At 44.3% G+C, this 10,940-nt stretch overlaps 1 protein-coding gene across 1 annotated transcript in view; it reads left to right on the top strand.

Annotated features, from left to right (window-relative positions):
• The first annotated feature begins 388 nt into the window (after nt 1–388).
• DNER (delta/notch like EGF repeat containing) overlaps nt 389–10,940 on the top strand; it is a 390,362-nt gene continuing 379,810 nt past the window's right edge. Inside the window, exon 1 of the mRNA XM_061387371.1 lies at nt 389–802. Within this exon, the coding sequence (XP_061243355.1) occupies nt 548–802 (255 nt within the window). The 5' untranslated portion in view covers nt 389–547. The remainder of the gene's footprint in view (nt 803–10,940) is intronic.

Below are 10,940 nucleotides of genomic sequence, written 5' to 3'. Positions count from 1 at the left end.
GGCCGGTCTCCGCTACGGCCTCGCAGATTCCGCGCCGAGGGGCCGCGGGCGGCCGCGGCCAGTCCGGCAGCTGCTCGTCCCGCGGCGGGCGCGCGCTGCTCGGCACCTGGAAGCCCGTAAAGTCCTCCCCGCGTTGGCATTGACCCCGTCCACCCCTCTTTTCTTCCCGAGCCCCTCGGAGCTCCCCGCCAGTCCCGCATCACCACCGCTGTCTCCTAAAGCCGCTTTTGGACACACCTCCGACTCTGACCGCACCCCTCGTGGCTGGGGGCCCCCTGTCGGCCTCTCTGCTCCGCCTGCCCCAACTCCTGGTTTGGGGGGAAGGGTACCCACCTCCCTCCCTCCCCTGCCCGCCCGGAGCCCCGCCCCCGCTGGCCCCGCCCACAAGCCCCGCCCGCCGTTGCCCCGGGAACCTCTCATCCCGCATCTGCAGGAGGCGCCCGGCCCCACCGAGCTGTGTTCTCGCCGCCAGCACCACCACTCCCGCCGCCAGCGCCGCCGCCGCGCCCCAGCTCCAGCTCCCGCTCCCGCGCCCTCTCCGTCGGCCATGCAGCCCCGCCGCGCCCCGGCACCCGCCCTGCTGCTGCTGCTGCTACTCGGCGCGGGGCCCCGCAGCGGCTGCCTGGCCAGCCCGGTGCCCGCCGCGCCCCTGCCCGTGCCGGGGCCATGCAGCGCGCAGCCCTGCCAGAATGGGGGTGTGTGCTCCCAGCTCCCTGCGCCGGACCCTCAGTCCCCGGCCGCCGCCGGCGAGCCCGGCTACAGCTGCACCTGCCCCGCCGGGGTCTCTGGCACCAACTGCCAGGTGAGTGGACGCGGAGGGCGCGGCGCTGGCCACTGCGCGCTGTCCAGTGCGGGGCTCCAGGGGCCTGACCCAAGCTTCTCCCTTTTCGGGGTGGGCGATGGAAGTGGCCTCTTGGCTCGCGTGAACGCGGACCCCTGGCCGACCTTGCAAGCGTCTCTTCTCTGCCTACCCTGGTTCTCCGGCCGTGCCAGCTCGGGGCTCTCGGGGCGCGCCGTTCCAGGGCCTGGTGGCTACCTTGGCTCTCATACTTCTGGCACGACCGTGAGCCGCCAACTGGCGCGCCCCTCTCGACCCGGGCCGAGCCACCGTCCGCTAGAGCCGGGTCTTGGTGCCCGCCCTAGCTGCAAAGAAGGGCCAGCCTGCGAGCGTCCCTGGCGGGATGTTCGTGTCCAGGTGACCCCTGCTCTTTGTCCCGCTGGACCCGAGGGTGAGCTGTAAGAGCGACAGGGAGTCGCGGGCTCCGTGCCCGGTGGTCGGGCATTTCCTTTCCTCTCCAATTCCCTTGAGGGCTCTGACAAGGCAGCTGGAGACGGAGAGGTCAGCTGCCTCCCCGCGGCCAGACCTTTCTGAGCTCAGGAGGAAGTGCTGGAGCCCTAGGAAACATTCGAGGGGACGTGGCGAGTGGGGCTTGGTGCGTAGCCTTCCCGGCCGACGCTCCTGGAGGCGCACGTTTGGGGCAGGCAGCCAGGCTTAGTGAAGCTTCGAGGAACCGTGGGGCCAGGGGAGGGACGAGAGATGGCCAGCTACTGCCTGTGGGTTTGGGATTTCGAGAAGAATCTGGCAGATAATAAACGAGGCTGGTTTAAAGAATGTTAAAAGCTCGGTGAAACCTACTGACCTATTCACACCAACGTTTTCAGTAGGTGACTTGGCAGCCCTGGGTGTGCAGGTAGAAAAACCCCAAGCCTTGGTTCCAAGGCAGGGGCAAAGAGTGGATTTATCTGAAATGATGAAATTAAACCAAGTGAAGGTGGAACACTGTTGAGATCAAATGCTTTCTTCCCTCCATTTGGAGGGGAGGAGTTTATTTCATGTAAATCTAAGAGAATGCCCCAAGAGTTACTTGGAGAATGCTTAGATGCACTTTTATTCCTGTGGTGAAGAGGCCACATGTGGTTTGATGTGATTTGATAGGGTAGGGTGGGTTAGGCTTTAATATTTTTTGGATAGAGGTAAATAGGACTGAGAAGCTTGACCCTGACAGACAATTTTTGCTATTTTCTAGAATTTTTTTTTTTTTTCTGGGTAGTAGCAAATAGGGTCAAGCTGACCCTATCTTTTCAGTTTTGTGCTCCTCTTCGTTAGCTGGTTCCAGTGAGCTGATGAGATGAGGATAAGGATGAAGAGGGGATAATGATGAATGTGTGAATGAACCTGGGAGTAAATTTGGGGAATGAGGACTCTCTGGGGAGATGCCAGCTGGAGCCATATGAGCCATTAGGACGAAATCCTGCTCACTGATCTCCCCTGTTGATTGATGAAGTGCATGGTGTTTACTGGAGAAATGAGTTGCCTAATTGCTTCCATCAAACCACTCTCACATTTCCATGTCTGAAATCTGTCCTTGAAAGAAATAGTTGATTTGGACTCAGAGTGTAGTAGCGATGCACAGGAGAAGGTAGGTTAGAGTGCACATCAGTTTAAGTATATGGGAGGAAAGACTGAACATAGGGAATTTAACCCAACTCTGGGACTTATTCTTTTGGTAACTCTAAAAATATAAGAAATCTTCAAAAGAGAGAAAAACCTCTTTAGTTCTTCCTAAAGATGATTCACAGAGAAGCATAAATATTTTTTGTCCTAAAGTGGGGGTTTGACAGAAGACTGCGTTTATTCAGAGACGAGTCATGAACTGATGCACAAATATTGCAGAACAACTGGTCAAAACAGTCAGATCTCTAGCTCTGATCTGAGAAGTTCTTAACTGTGTGAATGTGAGGAGAAGCTGTACTGGGTGTCCAGAGTTCTGAGTTGAAGAGAGCTGGAGTTACTGTAATTCTAACAGGAAAGCTTAGCAAATTTGGAACCTGATCTGACTTGGTTACCCAGAAGAACTTAACTGAGATGATTCGGAGTCTTATAAACCCATAAATTGATTCCTGTTAATGCTAACTTAATCTTTCATTATCTTGCAGTAACACTCGAGACTCGTTTTCTGTTGAGGGGGAAAAAGGCAATCTGAATAGAGAAGTTAAACAGAGGAAAAAGCCCCTTACGCATACTCAATTACAGATAAGGGAAATGGATGTTAGCCGTTGCAGACCGAATGGTTGCTGAAACAGAACGGCATGCTTGCTGGATAAATTGAATATGGAATTCTACCTGTACGTGAAGAGAATTCTTTAGACAGCAAGTGTCACCCCTCCCCCAGCTACAGAGACAATAATGTCAGCAATGGAAACACCGAACCTAACTCTGAGGTTCCCTTCCTCCCTGCCTCCTCCCTCCCTCCCTCCCTTCCTTCCTTCCTTCCTTCCTTTCTTTCTCTTGTCCTCTCCCTCCTCCCCCTCCTTCTATTTTGGGTAGGTGTTGCAAGGTTAAGAAAGCCATGAACCACTAATTGGGCTTAAAATGGAGTAAGGCTGTCTTCAGCTTCTGTGTGGTCACTTGGCTGATGTTCGGGCAAGGCCATGGCTCCAGGCAGTGCTTCTGGTATCGGCTGGTGACGGTGATCTGTGGGTTTGAAGCTGAGCTGCCCCCATTGAACCTGCTGTTACAGGCGATCTAAGCCACGTCTCAGGTTCCTCATCTTTGAGGATGGGATCTGCCTCACAGGGTTGGTGATGAACGGTCTGATTCTGTTTTTTGATATTTGATTGCTGACACCTGTCTAGTGTCATCTGTCTCTCTTCCCCTTCTGCCCACGTGGAGGCAAGCTGATAAGATGGCCTAGGTGCTCTTTCCATTGGTACTGGCTAGAGGTTCAAGCCATGCAAGCCCCTGTCCAGACTTGTGATACATCTTAAGATACATCTATTTTAAAGTGTTAGAACAGACTGAAAAGTATGAAATCCTAAGGATTCAATGGATTCTGAGGATATATATGGAAATCTAACCTACAGAGACGTGGTGACGATGATGACGATTACTAACTCTTTTCTCAAGTACTTGCTATGTGCCAGTGCTATTCCAGGGGCTTTACAGATATAGCTCCCGAGTTCTCCTAGTGTCCTGTGAGCTAGGTGCTGGAACCATCCCCATTATTTAAATGAAGTGCAGAAAAGTTAAATGACTGCCCCAAGGTCACCCTGCTAGTCAGTGTAGGATTTGAACCAGGTGGCTGGCTTGATGTTATTAATAGAGGTGTAGAGTCTGAAGGATGCTAAGATGAAAGTCTGGTCCTGTCCCTGTTATTTTTAGCTATGTGACCTTAAATTAGCACCATAACCTCTTTGAGTCTTTTCAGTGAAGAGGGGATGGAGTGATTTCTGAGTCCGGCTTTACTCTAAAACACGCTGTTTTGCTCTGAAACATAGTTCAGATGGCTGTGCCCAGCTGGAATGAAAAGCTTCAGGACTGATAAAGACACAGAAAATTCTCCTTGTGCTGCCTACCAAGCAGGACCTTCCTGCAGAGTTAGAATCATAGGTCCTGCCTGGCTGAAGTTATTTTTTGCTATCGTGAAAGCATATGGATACCACATAAAAGACACCTAAGTATTTCTGATGGATTTGAAAAAAACTTCAGACTTCAAATTAAAAAAAATTATTGAAGCTGCTGTTTTTGCCTTCCTGGTTCATTTGGGGAAGCAGGCAGGTATCAGAGGTGGCAGCTGCTGGGCCAAATTTTCTTTTCGGTGAGTGGTACTAGAATGCCTCCCTTCCATTGAGCCTTCCATCACATGTAAGGATTAAAGTTGTGTTATTTTGTTTGGAAAGCTTTTTTATTTTAATGAAATGATTCTTTGTCAAATATTCAAACAGGCAGACACCTGTTTGTTTTTTCTTGTCATGTTCTCTGGGAATCTTACCCTTTGGGATTAAAATGAAAATGTGTCAATTTCTCCCCTTGGAGGAAAAAGGGGGTTTTGGAGCTGCTTTTTATGGAGTTTTACCCACTAAGCTGATTCTATAATCCTCTCTTTGATTAAACACACTAACTTGAAACAATGGTTCTGCTTCTGATGAATTTTTGATTGAAGTTTGCTAACAAACAACAACAAGGGATTCTAGCACTTTGCACAGCATCAGCCTTCGCTACTGAACTTTTTGCACACATTCACACACATGCATGCACACGCACCAGTTCACATTGTGATTGTACAAAATGTTCTGTGTTAGCCGTCAAGAGACATCGCTCCTTCCTCTGGCTTTTCTACAGGTATTCATGTTTTGTGAACCTGTGAGAGAAATTGAACATTTCTGAAGTTCAGTGTTCATATCTCCAAAATGGGCTGGCAATGCTTATCTTATTTTCTTTTTTAGAAAAGGTGCAGTTAATAAATGGGAAATTGTGAGTTTTTTTCAATAAATATAAAGATGTATGGGAGAATTATTTCAAAATTTTTTGAGAAAAAAAGTAAAATGTTGCATAAATACAAGGTATACTGCTAGGAGAAAGATTATCTGTTTCTCATATATAATATGATTACACTAGTCTCTTCGGTGTCTGTGATTGTTTCCCTTCAAGCAGCAGACAACTTTTTCTCCCTAATAGGATGAGTTATACTACAACCTCAGTTTTTAAAATGAAAAAATTCATTGTGCTGAAATTTTGATAAATGTTTGGTTCTTTTTATTATGAAAGAGACAATTTCTCAGAAAAGTCTCAGTGACTTCAAGTTTTCTTTTGAAACAAACAGATAAAGCTCATCTAAATCCTTTGAGCGATTTTAAGAAAGGAAAGAAACAGTTGTTTTTCTTGGCATTATGAAAATGGAATGATTTCTTATTTGGTCTATCTGGTGCATTCTTAGGAAACATCATTTTTCCCAGCTTGGCCACCTGACAAAGACGCATTTCTGTCTTTAGCTTCTTTGCTTAAGCGTCTCATGTGACACAGTATCATCCAAAGTGCTTTTGTTTATGCCCTCATTTCAGGCATCAAACAGGAAAGAAAACCTGTCTCAAGCTGAAGGGTATTTGAGTCAGAAAACGGAATGGCTGAGCTGTATTTTTAGATCTTCTTACTGATTCAGGAGACGGCTGTGGTCAGTGCTGCCTAACCCAGAGGCAGGAACGTCCCAGACAGAAAGTCCAACAGCACAGTAAAGTTTGTGGATAGAATTTTTTTTAAAGCTTTTTTTAAAGAGAAATTTTATCTGCTTTTTTCGATGTGAGCCATTTTTATAGTGTTTATTGAATTTGTTACAATATTGTTTCTGTTTTTTATTTTGACTTTTTTGGCCACGAGAAATGTGGGATCTTAGTGCCCCAACCAGGGATCAAACCTGCACCCCCTGCATTGGAAGGCGAAGTCCTAACCACTGGACTGCCAGGGAAGTCCCGAGAATTTCTTTATATTTCCTCCTTCGTTCTTTATTTACACTGGTGTTCAACCCTGGCTGCATGTTAGAGTTACCTGGGAGCTTTAACATCAATGAGCGCCTGGGTCCCTCTACTCCCACCCCCAGGTTCTGATTTAATTGGTGGGCTCTGGGCACCTGGGATTTTAAAATGTCTTCCAAGTAATTCTACTGTAGGACCAGTGTTGAGAAGCCCCCTCTGGACTCTGGACATCTCCCCCACAGCCTGCCCTGCATGTGGCATGTGGCAGAGAAAAAGAGTACAAATCCCAACCTGCTCTTGGACCTTCTCATCCAAAAGCACCCAGCTTCAAATGGCCTGGAATTTCTGGCTTATGCTTTCCTCCAATGGCAAAGATTTTGCATCTTAAAGTGGACTTGAAGTCTCCATGAAGCTGGCATGCGCTGGATTGTTAAGAGTCCAGGTGAGGGAATCAGACCTAGGGTGGACTCTGAAGGTCCTCGGATAAGTAGTTCGTTTTTCTGCCCCTTGATTTTTCTCTTCTGTGAAAATGGGATCCCAATGCCAACCTTGAAATTTGTTGTGGATTAGAAAAGTATCCAGCCCAGTGACTGGCCCAGAGGAGACACCTACTAAGAGCTAGTAGCCATTGTGTATATCTGTAAGAGGAATCTTGTTTATTTCATGCTTTTCCTTTGAATATATATATACCTGATTTCCAAAAAGACTAAAATTCCACCAGTAGAGATTCTTTTCTTTGGTTGTGATATATCAGATACTAGAAAGCTCCGATTTTGGTGCTGACTCCCCACTGCACTGACTTTTGTTAGTTTCTCCTCTGTAGCCCCCTTACCAGGTAGGTGCCAAACGACAGAGAACGATGTGGCCTGAGCATGTGCAGGCCACCTAGCCTTTTATGGAATCATTCATTGCTTCATCTGAACACTGACCTATCTTTGGTCAACAATCACAGTGTGAGTCGGAGTGCAGTTGTCTTTAAGAAGAGGGGCTTCTCTAAGTCGGCCACTGATGCTCCCCAGGGTGAGTGAGGGCAGAGCAGGACCCCAGATAGGACTGCCGGCTTCAGGACTCCAGGAGCACCAGGCATCATACAGCAGACAGGCCCCCTGCCAAGAATGGTTTTAACATTTTCAAATGATTGGAAACAAAAATAAGAATAAGGTTTGGGGATGCATGAAAATGATATAAAATTCAATTTTCAGTATCCGTCAGACTTTGTGGAACACAGCCACGCCCATTCGTTTAAGTACTGTCCATTTGTTTAAGTACAGCGGAGTGGAGTAGTTGCAACGAACAAGATGGATTACAAGGCTGAAAATATTTATCTGGTCCATGCCAAGGGGAGAGGTTGACTGACTATTTTCATAAACGTTGGTGAAAAGAATTTACTTTTCCATTTTTATTTGACTGAGCTAAAGACTGGTCCTGGTCCCCCTTGCCAAGTCCTTCCACAGTCTTTCTTCTCAAGGGATGTTTGTAGCCAGGCTCTAGGGTCCAACCCTAAGGCTGTATCAGTGTCTCTCCCACAGCATCCTTAATTTTTAAGCAAAGTGAAGTGTATTAATATAGGAAACTGTTAAGTATATCTTCCATATACTACCCAAGAAAGGGAAGATATAGAAAATATGAAAAGAAAACCAAACTCTCTAACTTTAAACTGACCTTCCTGATTATTCCTTACACGCAGGGTTTTCAGACTTTATAAAAAAAATTAAGGTATAATTTGCATACAGTAAAATTCACCCTTTTAAGCATTCAGTTTTATGATTTTTGAAGTATAGTTGTGTAGCTGTCTCCATAATCAGGATACAGACTAGCTCATTACCTTCATAAATTTCAGCTTGCCCCTTTGTGGTGAACCCTCTCCCCTGCCCCAGCCTCCACTGATCTGATGTCTGTTCTTGGAGTTCTGCGGCTTCCAGAACATTATATAAATTAAAGAAGGCGTGCTGCTTCTACTTGGTGTAAGACTTCTGAGGTTCCATGCGTCAATGGTTTTTCTTTTTATTGCTAAGCAGTATACCACCGTATGGATACACCACTGTTTGCTTTATCCTTTCACTCGATGACTTTCCGGTTGTTGCCAGTTTTTGGTGATTATGACTAAAGCTGCTGTAAACATTCATCTACATTTAAGTGGGCATGTTTTCATTTCTCTTTGGTAAGTACCTAGGAGTGGGATTGCTGGGTCACATGGTAAGGACATATTAAACTTTATAAGAAGTTGTCAAGCTGGTTCCCAGCATGTTACTTTGCATTAAGTGAGAGCTCCAGTTGCTTGCATCCTTATCAGTTCTTGGTATCATTGGTGCTTTAGGTTTTAGCTGTTCTAATACCTGTCTGTAGCAGCATCACACTGCTGTGTTAATTTGCATTTTCATAGCAACGGATGATATTGAGTATTTTTTAATGTGCTGTTTGCTATCCATATCTTTTCCTGGATGAAATATTTGTTCACATGAGTCGTGAGAATTCCTTCTATATTTTGGGTACAAATCCTTTATTCAGTATGTGACTTGCAAATATTTTCTCCTAATCTGTGGCTTGTCTTCTTATTTTCTTGACAGTGTCTTTTGAAGGGCAGGTTTTTAGAACTCATGGAATCTAATGTATAATTTTTTCCTTTTTTGATTTGTGCTTCTTTTTCTGTTCTATGTAAGAAATCTTTGCTTAACCTAAGGTCACAAAATTTTTCTCCTGTATTTTCTTCTAGACTTGTATTGTTCTAGGTGTTACATTTAAGTCTTTGACCTATTTAGAGATAATAGTTGTATTTGTGTGTGGTTCAGTGTACGAGTAGCTTTTATTTATTTTTGGCATAGGAATATCCAGTTGTTCCAGAAATAATTGTTGACAAGACGCTCCACTGAATTATCTTGGCACCTTTGTTGAAAATCATTCGAATATACATATGTGGGTATACTTTATTCCATTCCATTGACTCTATATATCTGTCCTTCTGCCAGTTTTATACGACCTTGATTAGTTTTAGAGTAAGCCTTGAGGTCAGGTTGTGTGAGTCCTTTAAATTAGTTGAGATGACATGAAGTTCAAGACTCAGGATAGCATGTCACATCTAGATAGAAATTAAAGTTCTTAACCTGGAACCTACAGATGGTTTCAAGAGTATGTCGATGTCTTGAGATTCCAACTTTTGTATGTATTTGTTCTCCTAGAGAACGGCCCACAAGTTTCATGAGACTCTTGAAGAAGTCTTCCACCAATAAAATAACCACTGGAACCGAGGAAGACAAAACTAGTTAAATGTACAAGGAACTTCTGGGCATGGACTAAGGCATGTGCCAAGAACCACCCTGGGACCATGAAGCAGCTCCCAAATAGGGGTGCCGGATAAATGACAGGCTGTTCAGTTAAATGTGAATCTCACATAAAAATGGGTTTTGTTTCCTTTGTGTCCCAGTATTGCACATTGTTCTTCTGAAATTCAAATTTAACTGGGAGTTCTGTAGTTTTAATTTGCTTAGTCTGACAACCCTACCTGAAAATCCTAACTAATCCCTACTCTGATTCCCAGCTTTGCTCTGAAGAGTTCCTCAATGACAATTTAAATTCTTGCCAAATAGTTACACAAGGCCAATTTTATTAGCTTGCATTTAAAAGAATAACTTAGCTCATAGTTTTACATCTTCATAGTCCCTTTCAAGGGCAACTGTCAAACTGTGTTACGGCATTAAAAATGTGTAAAAATATAGGAAATAAGGCCACTGGTAACCTTATCTTACCCCTTTCCCATCTCTTCTGCTAGTCTCATGCCTCTGCAGTAATCATTATTCAAGTTTTGGTGTGTAGTTTTACATTGTCCTCTCTGTACATAGAAGCATATGTGAAGCATATGTAAATTCTCATATATCCATGCAGCTATTTTATATAAAGAAGAAATAATCTTATGCATACTATTCTGCAGATTTTTTTCTTAATCTATTGCGAAAATTTTACCATGTCTTAAAACAGAAAGCAAGCTCGGTCTTTTTGATGGATGAATAGTATTCCATTATGTGAATATTTATGTACTCATTTTTTACTGAAATGCACTACTTCCATTTTTCCATTATAAATGATGTTGCAATGACTATATATGTATACATAATTATATGCAATGACATATGTGTGTGTGTGTGTGTGTGTATATATATATATATGCATGTCAAAAGTTATATATATTAAGCATTTTAATAAGTATTGCTAAATTGCCATCCAGAAAGATTGAACAGTTTTGCTCATTTGCTCACAGCATTTGAGAATGCCTGTTCATGCATATTTTTGTTAATCCTGGTATCCCAGATTTTGATTTATTTTTATGTGTTAACCGATAGATAAAACATGGTATCTTCCTGGTTTTCTTTGCATTTTAAAAATTGTGAATGAAAGAACACTTTTTTTTTTTTTTTAATGAATTGACTATTTTTATTTCTGCCTGATTTTCTTTTGGGTTGTTCGTTTTTAAAACTGATCTATCCTGGGACTTCCCTGGTGGTCCAGTGGTTAAGACTCCATGCTCCCAATGCAGGGGGCATCGGCTCAACCTCTTATCAGGGAAGTAAGGTCCCGCTTACTGCCTGGTGTGCCAAAAAAAAAAAGTTGATCTGCAGTAGCTCATTGTTAATGAGAAAGTCAGCCCTTTGTCCTTTGTGTTATTAATATTTTCCCCTACTTATCTTTTCTCTTTTGAT

Source organism: Bos javanicus, chromosome 2, assembly GCF_032452875.1.
Source record: "Bos javanicus breed banteng chromosome 2, ARS-OSU_banteng_1.0, whole genome shotgun sequence".
In the NCBI taxonomy this organism is placed as follows: Eukaryota; Metazoa; Chordata; class Mammalia; order Artiodactyla; family Bovidae; genus Bos; species Bos javanicus.
This window is presented reverse-complemented; position numbering and strand designations above follow the sequence as displayed.